Source organism: Myxocyprinus asiaticus, chromosome 1 (genome assembly GCF_019703515.2).
Source record: "Myxocyprinus asiaticus isolate MX2 ecotype Aquarium Trade chromosome 1, UBuf_Myxa_2, whole genome shotgun sequence".
NCBI lineage: Eukaryota > Metazoa > Chordata > Actinopteri > Cypriniformes > Catostomidae > Myxocyprinus > Myxocyprinus asiaticus.
In genome coordinates, this window is record NC_059344.1 from 18,330,185 (window position 1) to 18,349,249 (window position 19,065).

The window sequence follows — 19,065 nt, forward strand, 5'->3', positions numbered from 1 at the left end:
ATACAGATTACGTTTTTAACTATGTTGGGTCGCCTCTTGAGATCCAATGTAAAATTTGGGTCATGAAACAAAACAAAAAGTTGAGAACCACTGGACTAGTTTATCTATTTTTGTTTTAATTTTTTTGCCAGCGTTGCTATAATTAGCATGTTGACAGCGTGCTGTGCTTGAGCTGTTGGACAGTTTACACAGTAAAACCCTCTCAGAGAAGTTGCATCTTTAAATTCATCCCCTTTACAGCACTGCTGCTACCACCATACACATTCAGACGTCATTGGCCATTGCATCATGTCTCATGCTGTCTTTTGAGCGTCCCACCAAAAGCATTGTGTTAAGACAACATTTTTACAATTTTTAAAAAAAGAGTTTTGGGACCCCAGCATTCTGTTACTTTTTGTTGCACTCCGTCGAGCTGTTTTCAAACGCAAGAATGCATCATATTTAAAGCCCCCTAAAAACTAGATAGCATTGGACTCTACCTTGGTCCTCTTGGGCTGCGTCATTGTAGTTGACTTGTTTGCGGACTCTCTTTCCTTTGCCGAGATTGCGGGCCAGATCTTCCTGCTGCTGCTCATAGTGATGCCTCAAGAGTTTCTCCCAGTAATCAGGATCCACGTTCTCTTCCTGCTTAATGATCTCTCTCTCGATCTCCTCGATCTGTACACAACCATTAGAAAAATAACTTACGATGGAGGTCACTTTAATATCTTAATTGTTTCTCCTAGACACCAATGAGATTAAATGGGAGTCTCCTGCCTCTCAGATTTGTTTCCTGAGAGGAGAAGAAATCTGAACAATGTCACAAACTGTACTCTTATATGCCAAGATACCAAAGTCTGCAATCAAATGTCCAAGATTTCAATATGAACTCAAATATTTCTCATCAAATTCTTTCAAGACCAAATGATCTTAGCAATGCTTTTCACATTAATTTGATTGATCATTGCTTTATTTTTTTATAATTATAGCTCACTGTATTTGAACAACTGCCAAATACAGTATGTCAGTTTTTTTTATCTCCTAAGAAATGAAGAGACAAAACTCTGAGACAAAGTTGATTCTTAAACATGAGAAAACTGAGAAAAACCATTAAGTCTCATAAATAATGAGAGAGCAACTTCTGAGCAATTGCTGAATTATTGGTGAAACTATTTCATTTGTGTAACATTTCAAATTACTTTACAGTCCCACTCATTGACACCCCTCAAATAATTAATAATCCTTAGTTTATCCTCTCGCTCTCCCACCTTGTCGTCCTCTCTGACGGTGTACTGCGCCACCTTGAAGGAGCTGAGATACTCGTTCATGTTCTGCATGTCGGAGTCATCCGTGGCATCCTGGCTGCGGTCAAGCAGACGCTCGATGGCGGCGTTGTCATAGTGAATTACACTGCTGTCTTCGTCCTTATTGTCCCCTGCTGCATAACAGAAATATATGGAGAACCTTATGAGATTCTCTGTCATTCAGAGTGGAGATCTTTGGCACAACCCAAAAATGATGTGAGATAAAAAAAAAAAAAACTATTCTGAGGAAGGTTTGACTCTGAGTGTCATGGTTAGAAATTTCAGCTTTAACATTGAAACAAAAATATTCATTTGTTGACTGTATTATTCAATTATTCATTTGTTGATTTATTGGTTCATTAATTTCTAACAATCTCTCTAATTTATCTAATCAAGCTCACCTTCAATCTCATCCTTGAAAAGCTCCTCAGTGCCAAACTTGAGGATGTCGTCCAGCTCTTGTTTGGACATGGATCCAGCTTTTGAGCCCAGACCAGGTCGCACCACCAGATGTGTGAGCATCATCTTCCTCTTGGCCACCTGGGTGATTCGTTCCTCAACAGAGGCCCGAGTCACAAAACGATAGATCATCACCTTGTTGGCCTGACCAATGCGGTGAGCTCGGCTAAAGGCCTGAGGGAGAGAGAGACAAAGAAAAGAGATAGAGAAGGAGAGAAGATTCAATTTGACTTAGAAACTGCTAGGTTGAGCTTCCTAAAACACGTTTACGTTCAAAACCTCAAAGATGCTATTCTGAGTTTCATACGTTTTCACTCAAACTGTCCACTAGGGGGCAAAATACACAGCACATAAATGTGATTTGTTTTTCAATGCCAGTCACACTGTTATTTTGCAAATGAAGAAATCGGATCTGTTTGTTCAGACAGTCTAGTTGATATTCTGAATATCTACATTGATTGCAATGGTAATCGCTTATGCATGAGCATGATACTAAGAGACACTGGCCACTTTAAAACAGCAGCAGAATACGGTTGTCAGACCTGTTTTGAGTGCTTAATACAGCTGCGTTCACACACAGGACGGTTATTTACGAGTGTGACAACCACATTCTATAACCGAACTTGCAATTTCCTGTACATACAACAGCGTACAGTAGCAGTTCGAATGCTGCTGTATGAATGAACAACCAAAGTCACAACTGCCATCTTTTAGTCACTGTCACTATGGTTACAGCTGCTAGAATACGGCTGTGACTTCGGTTGTTCGTTCATACAGACAGCATTCGAACTGCTACCGTAAGCTTTTATATGAACAGAACATTTCAAGACTCAAACCTGTAAGTAAATACGGTTGTCAATCCCAAACACTGACTGTGAGAACGTAGAGGAAGAATTTTAAGGCATCATAGGTGCATAGGGAGGGTAGAGTCACATGGGGTAACCTCCTCGTGGTCGCTATAATGTGGTTTGCTCTCGGTGGGGCAAGTGGTGAGTTGTGTGTGGATGCCATGGAGAATAGCGTGAAGCCTCCACACGCGCTATGTCTTCGCGGTAACGCGCTCAACAAGCCACGTGATAAGATGCGTAGATTGACGGTCTCAGACGTGGAGGCAAGTGAGATTCGTCCTCCACCACGCGGTTTGAGGCGCGTCACTACACCACCACGAGGACTTAGAGCGCATTGGGAATTGGGCATTCCAAATTGGGGATCAAAAGGAGAAAAAAAAACAATTAAAAAAAAGACAGAAAACTGACCCTTTTACCAAAAAAAATTTGTGTATATGTCTATATGTATTTATGCTCATTAGGGCATTGCGTTGTTCCTCTTGCATCACCTGTATTGAATTATGAGTTATGAGGAATAAATTATGAGGCATTGCGCGCAGAGTTGCTGCCAATATACTGTAGAGCGTTCCAAATCTGTCTTTTATGAGGCTCCATTTCAGTTAGGATGCTGTCAATATAGGCAGCTGCCTATGTAGGCAGGAGGCAGCACACTAGGTTTCGGAACAGACCCATGCAGTATGTGAGTAGCTGTTGTAGTTGAAAGAGAGGATGTAAAACTGAAAGTTTGCCTCTTTTCATACCCATTTATAACATCTCACTGCGGTGCTGAACTCACGAGGCACATCACATGCATTACTGAATTTACACAGTCATGCATATGCTGTGAAACGGTTCACTCTTTCACCATACAACGCCTAGTGAGTGTTGCATATGAGCGTAAATGAGTGAATGCAGACAGCTGCAGACATTACTGCTCTTTTGTGTTTGACGTTATAATAATGTTGCATCTCGAAGGATGAAAAAATGAATTGAAATCTGAACTGAAAGAATCAGAAATTCATTTTTGAACATCTGATATTCAACACATATTTTTGTGGTCTGGATCAGGTTTGTAAAAATCAGATTTGTATGTGTTTTTTTGCTGTTGAGACTACAAACAACTGCACAGATTTAAGTCAGATACACCAAAAAATCTGTTTTTTGTTGCCTGTCTGAACAAAGAAAAATCCAGGACAGAACTGTCAAGTGTCACAAATGTAGAGCAAATGTGCTGTGGACTGTATTACACCATCCTCCTGTATTGTGTATATTGTGTAGTTTTGCAACCTGAATGTCATTGTGAGGATTCCAGTCAGAGTCAAAGATGATGACTGTGTCTGCAGTGGCCAAGTTGATGCCCAGACCACCCGCTCGTGTAGAGAGAAGAAAACAAAACTGACACGCTCCAGGAGCTGAGAGACAGAAGAACTTTATTCAGTCAGTTTAACATATTACACAGATTAATGCATCACTAAGACACACAATTGATTGTGGTGTTGAAGTTGATTGAAAAAGACATTCCATCAACCTCAACACCACAATATAGCAAATATTAAATCTCCCTCCTCCACAATAAAAAAGATATCAACAATGCTTCTATTTTTAATCTTATAAAATGCTTTAAACATAGGTACTGTATATTGCCTTGACCATATTGGGACAAGGTTCAAATACTTGATTGTTTTAATAGACCCAACATTAGCTATTATTCTGCAGATAGGCATTAAAGGAATAATAATTTTAGCTTTAGTAGGCTTGCCATTTCTGAGGTTTATAAGTCTCTTAGATTACTTGACACTAATATAATAATTTGGAAATCAGCTTTTGTTGTTCCTTTGCTGAAAGAAGGTGATCCTACTTTAAATAATGATAGACCAATTTCTAAGCTATGCATTATTTCAATCATCTTGGAATCCCTTGTCTGTGAACAGTTGACGTGTTATATATCCACAAACAATATTTTATCTGATAATCAATCAGGTTTCCGGAAAAAAAACACAGTACTACTACAACAGCTTTAAAAGTATTAAATTATATTATTGAGTCTCTTAATAAAGGATACTACTGTGCATCCCTTTTCATAGATTTGTCAAAGGCTCTTGACCCAGTAGGCCATGACATATACTTAAAAGTCTATTTGATAATACTCTACTCTGTTTTAAAAAATATTTACATGGAAGAAAACAATGTTCTAACTACTGATCCAGGTTACTAAGGGTGTTCCCCAGGGATCTGTTTTGGGGCCGCTCCTATTTGCTATTTATATTAATTGCCTTGATCTTAACATTCAGAACTCCAGTTTTCATTTTTATGCAGATGACACTATCATTTACAGAAGTGCTCCTACTAAACATCAAACTCTGAGTCAATTTCAATCAGCTTTTGACATTGTTCATATTTGCTTTATAGTGTTGAATTTGTTTTGAATGCTGACAAAACCAAATCTATGTTTTTTGTCCCTCTAATTCTAAGAACTCAGAAATCAATCTTGCACCTCTGTGTACATTGCAGGGTTTGTATCAGATTATAAAAATCTTGGTATCATACTTGATGAATCATTTTTACAATTCATATTAGAGAGAGAGAAGCTTGTCTCTGCCACTTTTCTGCTAGTGCTTGACCATGGGGATGTTTTGTATAAGTCTGCACCCTCCTACATTTTACACTCTTTAGACACTTTTTTACCATGTTGCAATAAGATTTATAATGAATTGTAAAACAACCACTCATCACTTGTATAATCGAGTTATGCACTGGTATTTGATAATTTACAAATCCATTCTAGGTCTTCTACCATCGCACCTTTTCCGCCTCATTCAACAGAAAAGTGCTGGGATGATTTCTCTCCGTTCTCAGAAATTAAAAATTCTTTCTGGTTCATCGGCTCAAACTGAATTGGGGACAGGCGCTTATGCTGCTCCCTCTGATTGGTATACTCTTCAAACAGATTTAAAGTTAAAAGACTTGGTGCCATTGAGTAGCCTACTTTTAAATCTGTTATTCAAGTACTGGAGAAAGATTGATCAATTTGTAATTTTTTTTTAAATTATTTACAGTATATGTGTTGGTTTGCATTGTGCTTCTGATGCTCCTACACTTAATCAATTTGTTTTTAATTTTTGTTTTTAATTATGTTATTTGTAACTTTTTTTGGCTGGCCATCTTGGCCAGGATATAGTGAGGCTTCTTCCCGGTACAATACATATCTAATAATATCTGTTCTTAGTTTTTTTTTTTTATATTATTTATTTTAAATGGCAAGTTTTGCTTTCCCAACAATAAAATGAATCAACTGACATTTTATTCTGAATTGTATTATAACATGGCCCAAAAATCAAAGCATCTGCTGTAAACTTTTCTCCAAATTTAAAAAAAACAACAACAACTCCATAACTCAAAGAGAGGATTGAGTTGTACACACTCCAAGAAATAATGAAAGATGGTCTCTCCAAATCCACAAAACACACATCATCAGTATTTGGATTGAAAGGAGAACAGAGACATTGCGACAAAGAAAAAGCTAATAAAAATCTCACGTTCAAAAGACTCAAGATAATTATTAGTTCTATCCGACCCTGATATAACACACAAGTGAAATGCAATACAGAATACTGATTATTTATTTACAACATGTCTATATGTGGTGAGCTGTTCTTACCATTGAATCTGTCAATAGCTTCCTGTCTGAGAGCTCCAGTGATGCCTCCATCAATTCGCTCATATTTATAACCCTCATTATCCAGGAAATCCTCCAGCAAATCCAGCATCTTGGTCATCTGAGGAGGAAACAGAGTGTGTAAGTTTAAGTATGATACATGTTGAGAACACAATGGTTCTCAAACTTTTTAGAGAAAATGCCACGTCTGATCAAATCACACAAATTTGTGCCCTGCATTGCAGACATCCAAATGTCACATTAAAGTCTAACTATTCGGCACAGCCATATTAAATAACTCATAGGCAAAATGTATAATTTAAATAAAATTTCATTTCCAAAGACACATGGCTTGCCACGTGGGGCGCACTTGGGCTAGTTGTCAGACAGGGAACTTGTCACAAGGGCTTTAACTCAATAATTATCAGTTTTTGAGACAAAAGTATGCCAATGCTTGCTTTCTCTAGCAGTGGTTTTGCATTTTGGTTTCAAACACCTAGTTAAAAACTGCAGTGAAATAGAAAGTTTTTTAGAATTATTAATTTTTTGCTGTTTCATGAATTGTGTGAAGTTTCATAATTGTTTTACTGTTTAAGTACTGTAAACGTTTTGCTAAAAAAATCAATAATAGCCTATTTAATGGCAGGTTCTCATTGAGACAACTTACCCCATATTGTGTGACAACATGCCACCCTCTTGGGTCAACTTTTGTTCAGTTAAATGTGTCTTTTTTCCAAGGCTATATGATCAAAAGCTTTTTTGTAGCCAATACTTAAAGACTTTAAGGTATGTGTCTACAAAGAAACTGACTCTCAAAACTAAAACTACCCTGAGAAATATTCATGAGTTAAAAAGTATGACAACTATCCCCAGTCTCCCCATGTGCGTGTGTGTGTTTGCCTGTGTAAGCACCTGAGAGAACACCAGCACTCTGTGGCCTTGTTCTTTCAACTTTCTGAGCATTTTCTGCAGCAGCATGAGTTTCCCAGAGGCCTTCGTGAGACCTACACCTTCATAAGCTCCACTCAGTGTTTTTGGAGCTTCCTGTCAGACACAAACACACACTTTAGCAAAACACTACTGCATACATACCTACAGTACATATCTATACAACAAAAAGCCCAGTCAAACACCTGCACATTTGCTAACGTTATCTGAAACAACAAACACAACAATCAGACACCTCCACAATGAAATTTAGTTTGAACCACATTTTCTGACAGCAGATGGCAGTATTTGACCCTGCATAAGATAGATCACCACTTGATAACATTTTCAGGAAGCTGTCAGAGAGATATCTTACAGCAGAAGCAACAGGGAAGAGGTAGGGGTGGTTGCAGCACTTTTTCAGGTCCATCATTATGTTGAGCAAAGACACCTGGTTTCCTCCTCCCTTTGAGTTCAGCGCCTCAAAATTACGAGTGAGAATGAACTTGTAGTATTTTCTGTTTAGAGGCACACACAAACACAGGAGAAAATCTTAAACATATGTCCTCTCTCTTTCTATAGATTCTTCATTGTTCTATATCCTTCTAGCTTCTTTTCTTACCCATCTCTATCTTTGGGTTCACATCACTTCACTCTTACTATATCTTATAAAATTATTTTCCACATATAAGGCTGGTATAGGTTATTATTATTTTTATTTTTGTCTAATTTTATCCCTATTTTTATGCCCAATTCCCACTACTTAGTAGGCCCTCGTGGTGGCGCGGTTACTTACCTCAATCCGGGTGGCAGAGGACAAGTCTCAGTTGCCTCCGCTTCTGAGACTGTCAATCCGCGCATCTTATCACATGGCTCTCTGTGCATGACACCGTGGAGACTCACAGCATGTGGAGGCTCATGCTACTCTCCGCGATCCACGCACAACTTACCACGCGCCCTGTTGAGAGCGAGAACCACTAATCGTGACCACGAGGAGGTTACCACATGTGACTCTACCCTCCCTAGCAACCGGGCCCATTTGGTTGCTTAGGAGACCTGGCTGGAGTCACTTAGCATGCCCTGGATTCGAACTCGTGACTCCAGGGGTGGTGGTCAGTGTCAATACTCGCTGAGCTACCCAGGCCCCCCCGCTGGTAAAGATTATTAATCAAAATTGAATTCAGTCTTTTTAAATAAATCAAACAAAATTCAAGCTGGTAAACTAATTTCATAACTTGGAAAAAATACATTTTCATATACATTTTCATAAATGTTAATTTTTTTTCTTTGATTTATCCCCTTAAATCAATAAAATGGCCCCTGACACAGGAAGTCATTTTTATATTTGCCTCTTACTTTTGCATGGGGCTTAGCTCCACTCGCACGATCAGCTCAGTTTTGGCCGGCATGTTCTTAAACACGTCAGCTTTCAGTCTCCGGAGCATGTGCGGCCCAAGCAAGTCGTGCAGCTTCTTGATCTGGTCCTCTTTGGAGATGTCTGCAAACTCCTCTAAAAAACCCTCTAGATTACTGAAGGACAGGGAAAGGGATTTTAAGGGGAATAACTGTTACTTAGAAAGTACTGTATGTGTGATTTAATATGTGTGAATACTGTTTGTTCAAATGTGTGTGTGCCTCAATCCTTCAGCTGTTTAAATTAGGGCTGTCAAACAACTAGAATTTCCAAGTGAATTAATTACATGATGTGCTGATCAATTAATCGAATTCATTGCATACCAATATTTTATTAACTGAGAAAGGCCCCCAAATAATGGTAATTTAGAATAATTAAATCCAAATAAATAAGGCCTCATAAATATTATAAATCAGATCATTCAACACATTACATCATATTGCATGATAAAGCATTTAGATTACGCAAAAATGGCTTTAAAAGTGAAAACATTGTTTTATTTCCATATCATTGAACATAACCCTATTATAGACCATTTTCACAGCAGCGCCATCTTTGTTTTGTTGACGGGAATAACAACAAGTCTGTGAGGAATAGACGCACAGTCTCTTCATTGGGCTGTACTGCGGTTTAAAGTGTTTTTGGATTATTACGCAGACAAAACATTGATAAAAATATCTTTCCACGAACATTCAGTAGACCAAAAACTCCAGACAACATGAATTGAGGAAAATCAGATGTGATTTAGGAGCTATATACAGCTTCATACCATGCTTGCCATGGAAGAGACGGTAAGCCTATACCTCACAGCTTCTTTTTCATTCCTGTTAAAAATCAAAGATTGCACTACTGTAAATAAGGTTTATTGGCCTACATCCCTTTGCTCTATTTTTAATTGTTGGTCTATGTTTTGGAGCATCTCATTTTGGTTGGGTTGGGTTGTGTCGTACTAGATTTCTGCATCTCTAGGACTGTGATTTTAGGACGCTGTGTCAAGTTAAACATAGTTTGAAACTTTGAAACACCGTCTTTAGAGAGCCCTGCATTCTTTTGTGTTCAATCGAGTTGTCATTGAGCGCAAAAGTGCATCATCTTTGAAAGGCTGTATGCTGCCCTGATGCTGCCTGCGTGTTGCTTGTCCAGCTGGAGTGCTGACAGCCCCCTACTGCATTAACCTTGAATTGCTCCGAAGGTAGGAACATTAATTATTATGGAATTTACATATATGAAATTTGATGGCATGATAAATTGCATTAATTTTTTAATGCATTATTTATAATTGATTGATAACTGATTGCACTAAATAAATGCATTAAATAGACAGCCCTAGTTTAAATGAATGAGTGTGTTTTCAAGTGTGTTTATACTTGAAGCGGTTGGGTGTCAGGAAGTTGAGCAGATGGAAAAGTTCCTCCAGGTTGTTCTGCAGTGGAGTTCCTGTTAGCAGCAGCTTATGGTCAATCTTGTAATCATTCAGTCTCCTGAAAAACTAACACACCACAACAACAAATGTTATCTTATTTCATTATGAATCAATTGGGAATTTTTAAGAGATACATTTTCCTCAGAGAAATGTTTGGCATGAAACCAAAATGAGTAGCACTTGCCACCCATAAAATATTTAACATATCGAAGAGGTATTAGGGAGTCCAGCAGGGGGTGCTCACCCTGCAGACTGTGCAGGTCCTAATGCCCCAGAATAGTAATGGGGACACTATACTGTAAAAAGGCACTGTCCTTCGGATGAGACGTTAAACCGAGGTCCTGACTCTCTGTAGTCATTAAAAATCCCATGACACTTCTCGAAAAAAGAGTAGGGGTGTAACCCTGGTGTCCTGGCCAAATTCCCCCCATTGGCCCTTATCAATCATGGCTTCCTAAAAATCCCCATCCATTAATTGGCTCTATCACTCCACTCTCTCCTCTCCACCAATAGCTGGTGTGTGGTGAGCGTACTGGCGCACTATGGCTGCCATCAATGCTGCACACTGGTGGTGGTTGAGGAGAGTCCCCTGTTCACTGTGTAAAGCGAGTGTAGTGTCAGAAAAGCGCTATATAAATGCAATGTTCATTCATTCATTCATTCAAACGCACACACACAAATATTCTGGACAGAAAACAGAAAAGATCCCCTCAATGTTTACCTTATTTTAAAATGAACTTTCATTGGTGTAACCTCATGTAGTCAGGTTGATTCAGGCATTTTAAATAATATTTTTGACCAACTGTAATACTTATGAAACCAGTTAATTTAGATGTTACCAGCACCTTTTTTTGTGATTTTTTATTTTTTTTTTAGGTTATGTGACAAAACATGTTTTACATTGAAACACACAAAGCCTGTGTACCTTGGACTGGTTGTTTTTGAGGCGGTGGGCTTCATCCACCACCAGACAGGCCCAGTCGATGAACTTGAGAACGTTCTGGTCTATGGTCACCAGCTCATAGGATGTCAGCAACACGTGGAATTTAGTGGGAGCTTCTCTCTGGATGGGATGATGAGCAGAAAGAGAGAGAGATGCGGTAGAAGTCATTCATGTTAAGTTTATTCTTAATACACCAATAAATGTCCTTTTTCTTCTAATGTTCTGTGACTCTTTCTCTCCTGCTGACATGTTCTTTCTCTTACTTCTGCTCTGTATTTTCCTCTTTACTCCAACCACTAACCATTCCCTCCTTTCCAGCTCTCCTCTTCTCCTCACCCGTAATTTGAAGGCCTTCTTTCCTCCCTTCACCGCTGTGTCTTCAAAGGAGAACTCATTCTCACGGATGATGGCACGGCTGTCCTTGTCTCCGGTGTAAGTGACCACGTAGAAGTTGGGGGCCCACATCTCAAACTCTCTTTCCCAGTTAATGATTGTGGAGAGCGGTGCACTTACCAGGAACGGCCCTTTAGTGTGACCCTGGAGAAAGACAGCAGAAAGAAATGGAAGAGAGACATGAGGACAGACAGAGAGAAAGAGAGTGGAAGATGAAGAGAAAGAGAGAGCATTTGGAACATGCGCTCAAGGACTGCCAACTGCCTCACGATAGGATACTCATCGTGCAACATATGCAATGATTCAGTACATCGCAAAGCATCAAAATATCATAAATGGATAACAATTGAACTGCGCTATATGCGCTAAAGAACAAGCATTTCCAAGTCATTGTAATGACTCTCACCACACTGAAAATCAATGGTCTCAGTTTGTGCTTATTTAAAACAGGGGTTTTTAAACTTTTTGTTGCCAAGGACCCCCAGATATGATAATCTCCTCATGAGGGACCCCTTTCTGAAATAAAAAGGCAGCTATATATATATATATATATATATATATATATATACTATTTCTGATTATGTATAAATAATAATTTATAATGTGTGAGAAAAATAGCAAGCATGATTTTATAAAGACAACAGGCTCTATTTTAAGAGCGCTAGTGCTAAGTGAAAAATCATACACGCGAAGTCAGTGGGCATGGCTATGAAGTTGTGGTATTTTCATGCAAGCATGCGCTAAGTCTAGGCAAAAGTGGGTTTGCCAAAATTGCGTGCGCACAGCGCTAATGGGCTGGGTCAAGTGCAATTTAATTCTGAGGTTCTTCTCCGGTTATTGCAGCATCTGCGTCCTCTTATATAGTCCATTCCCTCAAGCATCAGCGATATAAACAAAGACAGCACATTCATAACAAGTTGGCAGTGTAAATGGACTGTATGCAATAAATTAGAAGAATAGACCATTTTTGGACTTACGTTCTTTTGTGCATTAACTGCATGATTGTTAAATGTCAGGCCTGTTTCTATGACAGTGACATGTTCTTTTTATACGCATGGAAAATGTGATTCTCGTCACGATTTGGATGTACTGTACGCTCCGTTAAATGATTGAGAATGTACGTTTTATTAATCAAATTGATCAAGTGACACAAGTCATGGCTAGTATTAACATTTTATCAGCCTTTCAGATTAGGCTGTTGATTTTTGCACGCACGTCACTTCTACCGGTCCTTTTAAAAATTACATTCATTTTTGGAAACACACAAAAATTTTACCAAAAATATTTCTAAATTCAAATGACACTTCAAACTAAATGAAAACATAATCAAAATAACAAAGTGGTCAAAAAATCCTATGTAACCACATTTTATCTTCTTCCAACGGCCTCTTTTCTGGTGACTTAAAAACCTGTCTATGACAACAAGTGACAAAAATATTAATACAAATTAGATTATAAATACAATTGTAAATTTAAACATAATAATTGAAAAATAAACCATGACCTATAGATAGTTTAACACAAATCTCAGATATTTTCAGAGTTTGGACATGAACTTTATTACCACTTGCTATGCCAGCAATGGTACATGTATGTACCATGGTACGAACCGAACGGATGCAGGGCCTTAGGTATGGTACACGCAGTCACACAAATGATTACATACCTTAGTATGCATGAAACCAATATTAAAACAACATATAACGAACACCACAAACCATGTGGAACTAAAATGAAAAAAATATTGCAGAGCAACATGGAACCGCACGGAACCAAAACTTAACAGAACAGAGCGCCACATGGTATACTAGAAACGGTGGATCAGATAAATACATGTGAAGTTTATACTAGCTAGCTCGCTATTTTCCCCAACTTTGATGGAACTAAACAAAATATAAATATGTCAGTCTTAAATAAGCCAGAGATTGAAGACCCACCGCCATCTCTAAAATCTGTTGTTTGGGAACAATATGTTTCACAGTAAACTATAGTAATACTGGGCAACGAGTAGTGAAAAGGATGAAGGCTGTGTGTCGGCTCTGTTTCACCGAAGTCGGGCATGTCTCAGGAAGCACATCTAACATTATGACTCATTTACAGCAACATCATCCACATGTTTCTTGAGCTTACGGGAGCAAAGCATAAACAGCGTGTGCAAGTCTCGGAATGGCATTCAAGCAGCCTTTTGCTGCAAGCTCAGACAGAGCTAAAGCGATAACGAATGCAATAGGAGTATTTATTGCTGTAGACATGCGACCATACTCAGTCGTCGAAAACACAGGATTTAAGCATCTGCTTAACGTGCTTGAGCCCCGTTATAAAGTTCCTACAAGAACGCATTTCAGCAATTCTGTAGTACCCACTCTATATAAACAATCACACGCTGTTATTGTCCAGCAGGGGACATTGTCAATGCTCACAGATCTGCCCTCTCCTCTGATAATGTGGACATTTTGATTTTCCTGAAGAAAAAAAAAAAAAGAAAAAGAAAATTGAGTGATAAGAACAAGCGGTGAGCTGAAAGGCAAAAGACACAGAAATCTACACTGCTAATGTCTTAACTTTTGTTACAATAATTATAAATGCACTTTTGTTTTTACTTTTATTATTATTTGTTTTTATACAATGTGCATATAAGAAACTCTTAAGTTTCATATTGTAATTTCGTTGAAGAAATAGTACAGTCGTGTATAAATGAGCCTTCAAATTAAGAACTGTTGCCCATCAGCCACTGTGTTTTCAAAATAAATAATTTAAAGAAAGATTCGTTTTCCTTGCTGTACCGAAACCATACCGAACCGTGAGCCCCAAAACTGAGGTACATACCAAACCATGAATTTTGTATACTGTTACAGCCCTACCACCTGCTGGTGAAATCTCCAAACTGCAAATATAGGAACTGAGTTTAAACTTTGCACTGAAATCCGACCTAATCCTTAACCGTCTTAGCGCAATGACCTATTTCTCAGGAAATTAGCAAATTGCGCTTTGCAGCACTTCATTTACATACAATATACACTCACAGTTTGTGCGCACACACCCACAGATAGAGCAAACACTCCAACCAACGCCCACTTGTGGTTTGGCATGAAAATTGTGCTTAGAATTAGCTCTCTCACGAAAATTAGATAAGACATAGCACACATTTCTTGTGCGCCTAGCGTGGTCACGAAAACAGTTCCCAACTTGTTGTTAAATTAAATTTAAACTGAAAATTTAAAATTGCAAAATGCAAAATTAAATAATTGCAGTTTATATTATTATTGTACTAAAGCCTAAAATAATTATTAAAATATTATCTGGAAAATATTTACTTGTATTTAGTTGACAATATGTATTTTCTGCACTATTAGAGCAATGTTAGAAGCATGTTTCACAAAACTATACAGTATGAAGATATGTTTTTATTTCTTATTGTTAGAAAGTAGGGCTGTCAACAGAATAATCACAATTACTGGTAATCTCATGATTTTCGACCAGTCTTATTATAACAGAATTAAACTGTTATAATGTCAAATTTGGTAAATGTTAACTATTCTAACTATTAAATGGCTAGTTCACCCAAAAATGAAAATGTTCTCATCATTTACTCATTTCCTCATGCCATGTCAGACATGTATGACTTTCTTTCATCTGCAGAACACAAAAAGATTTTTAGAAGAATATCTCAGCTCTGTTGGTCCTCTCAATGCAAGTGAATGGTGACCAGAACTGTGAAGGTCCAAAAGGCAGTATAAAAGTAATCCAAATGACTCCAGTGGTTAAATTCATGTGCGATATGATACGTGTGGGTGAGAAGCAGATCAATATTTATGTCCATTTTCATATCATATCCTATCATAATGCTTCAGAAGATATGGATTTAAACACTGGAGTTGTATGGATTACTTTTGTCTCATTTATGTCATTTTTGGACCTTCTGAGTTCTGGTCACCATTCACTTGCATTGTGAGGACCAACAGAGCTGAAAAATTATTCTAAAAATCTTCATTTGTGTTCTGCAGAAGAAAGAAAGTCATACACATCTGGTATGGCATGAGGGTGAGTAAATGAGAGAATTTTCATTTTTAGGTGAACTATCCCTTCAACTGTTAACTTTTTATTTTTATTTATTTATTTTAAATTGTAACATTTACACTTTTTTCACCAATATTTTTCACAGAAACTCTAGCACCCCCTAGCAGCCCCCTATGGGTTCCCAGACCCCAGTTTGAAAACCCCTGATTTAGAAGACCTACTTCTTCATTATCTAACTGTAGAACATGTAGAAATGTATGCATGGACAAATAAATAAATCGACACAAGGATCTACAGTATTGATACAATATCATGAAAAGAAGTATTTCGATATACTGACACACAGACCTCTTTAAACAGTGAGTAGAGAAAGACGATAGTCTGGATGGTCTTGCCCAAGCCCATTTCATCAGCCAGGATGGTGTCAGTGCCCTGAGCCCAGGAGAACCGCAGCCAGTTCAACCCTTCGAGCTGGTAGAGGTGCAGCGTCCCTCCAGTCTCTGTCACAAAGTCCGGCTGCTCCTCATATTTGATTGTAGGCTGGAGGAAAAGGAATAGATGAGAAAAGGCAGAGAGAAGGGTGGTCCTATATCCACCACAAGCTTTATTGCTGAGAACTTGGTGCTGGAAAGCAGGTGTCAAATGATGAATGAAAGAACAGGTATCAGAGGAAGTGAAATCTTTAAGAAAATCTTTAAAATGTCTCCAATATTATGTGGACAAGGCAAAGTCATCAGTAGTGAACGTGAAGACCGGAAAGAATTAATGGATAACATTGCAGAAAGGCAAGGTTGACACAAACATCATTAACAGGGGTGCCTGGAGCTTCATCATTCTCCTCTCTCTTCCTCATCTTCCTCGGCTTCTCTGGGTCTTCCTTCATCACTTCCTCCCTTTGAGAGATAAAAGCATTTCTTTTTTTATTTTAATGCTTACTCCATAATTCAAATCCACTGCTAGAAAAATTAAGATATTCTACAAACAGAAATTAAATTAAATGTACAATTATAATGTAACAGTTATAATGTACAATGGAAAGTATATTTTAATTTTATTCAGGCAACTGGTCAACAAGTTATTCACAATTGTAATCATGTCTTTTCTTTGCAGTTCACTTAAACAGCCGTACTGTGACAGATTAATTTTTAGCAGTACAAATATTTCATGTAGTCATTCAGTTAATGTCATAATATCATTATGCATGCATAAGTATCCAGAAATAGGAAAATGTTGTTTAAAATAGTTTTAGAAGTAGAACAAAATGTCACACTGCAGAACACTCTCCACTGATAGCTGGTCTTAGGTGGGCATCTGCCTATGGCTGCCATCGCATCATGCACACTGGTGGTGGTTGAGGAGATTCCCCCACTCTCTCTTTAAAATGCTTTGAGTGTTTGAATAAATGTAATGAATTATTTTTATTTATGTATACAACCCATAACTGGACCTGTGTCTCCAGTAGGCAGCTTTGTGCACTGCAAACTCAGGGATGTCCAGATCGTCTCTCTCCCAAGTACACTGGTCATAGGTCAGATCTCTCCATTTAACCAGGTAGTGGTAGTTCCCCTTTTTATCCACGCTGCGCACACACACACACACACACACACACACACACCCTTCAGCAGACATGCTAATATGATGAAAGTGAGAATGATCAGTATATGTAATGTTTTTTATCACACAAACACACACACACACACCTGTGGTTGATTATCCTGTGCAACATCATCCACTCTGGCTTGATGCCATAGCGATAGTACTTCTCCTCCAGGATGGCATATTGAGGGTCTTTGGCCCTCCGCTTCTCACTCTTTCCTGTATCATCCTCTCCTCCAGAGCCGTAGTCAAGACTGGGCGGCTCATCCATGTCTGTTTTCCTCTGATAGTTCCGGAACATCACAGAGTGGAAGATCTCCAGCTGGAGGATGGATGAATGGAGAAAGAAAGTCTTTGGTGCACTTATTTTATCATATCTACTTCGCTTACTCTATCTGTGTCACTCTCTCACCTGTAGTTCTGTAATCCAGGTACAGTGCCAGTAGGACTGTCCCGCCAGCTTCACAAAGAACTCTCTCTCTGGACGGCCCTTCATGGGTGGAAGGGGTGGGGCATCAGGGGGCGCATCTGGGGGTGGAGGGACAGGTACAGGTGGTGGGGGTTCACCCCATTGCCAGTGCAGAATCTTCTGCACTCGCCCTTTGATTGGTGGACACTTACAGACAGACAGTGGAAGAAAGCAAATCAGATCTCATCAAAAGATTCCCACTGGAAAGACATCAAAAACTCTTCTGTATTTGTATTTTCTTATAAGCACTGATGAAAGGATTCAGGGAAGTATTAATGATAAAATGGAAAACCAAGTTCACCCAATTTGAATAAAAAATAATATGTTCACTCTCCCTACATATCAGTTAAACTACATCAAATAAATCAGTTTGATCAGAACAAGATGCAGGTGACATACATTGAATATAATATATATCTATGTCTATCTCTCTCTCTCTCTCTATCTCTCTCTCTCTCTCTCTATATATATATATAGTCTATATATACTATATATCAGGGATGTGCCATCCATATAAGCAGGGTAAGCAGAGCTTACCTAACAGAAGAGTGAAAAGAAAAATGACACTATGAATTATTTAAATACAATTGTTAATATAAACAACTGTTTTTGTTCAAATTCATCATCTTTCATCTCAGTTGAGCAGCACAGACAGTTATTCATTTATTCGCTTTGGCACCACCCTCAGGTACAAGCACTTTATGTTATGCTTTCTCTGACTTCGATTCAAAGCATTGTTTACCACCCTTTCATTCAACATTATACGTTCATTCAAATTGAATCACACCCGCTACTTTAAATGACCATGGTAAGCATGCTTACCATAATGAGTAAACCAATCAGAAGCTCTTTCCTTCAGTCACGCTATCTGATAGGCTAGAGTTTTGTTTTGCGTCAACACGTCCAAGTTCATGTAACTAATGCATTATTAAGTGTTAAAATGGATAAAGTGTAAGCATCGACAACCTACGCTGATTTGGCAAAGTTAATTTCAATTAAAGATTGAGAAAAAGAGGCTATCAAAACTTACACAAGTGGGCGACTTTTACAACAATGTGACAGAGATATTCATTCGCAAGGAGAGATGCGTAGATTTTTTGTTCCAGTAAAGGTAAATTGATATGTTTATTAAAAATCTGTGTTATTGATACTAGGTCATTGTTTCTGGTTAATCTGAGGCTATGAAGTGGTGATTTGGCAATCATGTCCTTCTTGTGTTATGCTCTGCCTGTTTTAAATTTCTAATGTTAGGGTGCAGTGTCTGTTTAAAACAATATATTAAGGGATGACTGCCATGTTTACATACATTTGCCTTGTACATACAGATTAAGATTGTTGTCTTTGGTGGTCAGATTAGTTAATTGCTGCTGTCCATTCCAGTGTTTCTGAGTTGTGGGAAGTGACGTAGTGAAACCAGTAACCTGCAATCTTTTCTTTTTCTTTTTGTTGTATGTCAAAACAAGTTCTTCTGACACTATGGTTCATTGTATGATTTAATGGACATAAACACTCTCGGCTCAATATATGACTGTCCTGAATTTAAAACAATTTGGTAATGAAGTTTGCCACTGTGACATAATTGTTTCCATTGACTGGTGGGTTCTAAGGCAAATATTTACATTTATAACATTTCCACGACATTACACTCACCCGTATAAT

The 19,065-nt window shown here is 38.2% G+C and overlaps 1 protein-coding gene across 3 annotated transcripts in view; it reads right to left on the reverse strand.

Moving 5' to 3' along the window:
- The window catches only part of LOC127446734 (chromodomain-helicase-DNA-binding protein 3-like), an 83,099-nt gene that overhangs the window by 41,594 nt on the left and 22,440 nt on the right, over positions 1 to 19,065 (reverse strand). For 2 of the 3 annotated variants that reach the window (XM_051707904.1, XM_051707883.1), the window contains exons 10-26: positions 17,350 to 17,553; positions 17,042 to 17,259; positions 16,789 to 16,920; positions 16,144 to 16,234; positions 15,690 to 15,881; positions 13,745 to 13,786; positions 11,268 to 11,468; positions 10,914 to 11,051; positions 9,933 to 10,054; positions 8,508 to 8,681; positions 7,528 to 7,669; positions 7,137 to 7,268; positions 6,228 to 6,345; positions 3,857 to 3,981; positions 1,685 to 1,916; positions 1,248 to 1,417; positions 480 to 657 (exon numbers count right to left, since the gene is read on the reverse strand). In XM_051707904.1, the coding sequence (XP_051563864.1) occupies positions 480 to 657; positions 1,248 to 1,417; positions 1,685 to 1,916; positions 3,857 to 3,981; positions 6,228 to 6,345; positions 7,137 to 7,268; positions 7,528 to 7,669; positions 8,508 to 8,681; positions 9,933 to 10,054; positions 10,914 to 11,051; positions 11,268 to 11,468; positions 13,745 to 13,786; positions 15,690 to 15,881; positions 16,144 to 16,234; positions 16,789 to 16,920; positions 17,042 to 17,259; positions 17,350 to 17,553 (2,611 nt within the window). The remainder of the gene's footprint in view (positions 1 to 479; positions 658 to 1,247; positions 1,418 to 1,684; positions 1,917 to 3,856; positions 3,982 to 6,227; positions 6,346 to 7,136; positions 7,269 to 7,527; positions 7,670 to 8,507; positions 8,682 to 9,932; positions 10,055 to 10,913; positions 11,052 to 11,267; positions 11,469 to 13,744; positions 13,787 to 15,689; positions 15,882 to 16,143; positions 16,235 to 16,788; positions 16,921 to 17,041; positions 17,260 to 17,349; positions 17,554 to 19,065) is intronic. The other variant, XM_051707893.1, reaches the window with a different exon arrangement.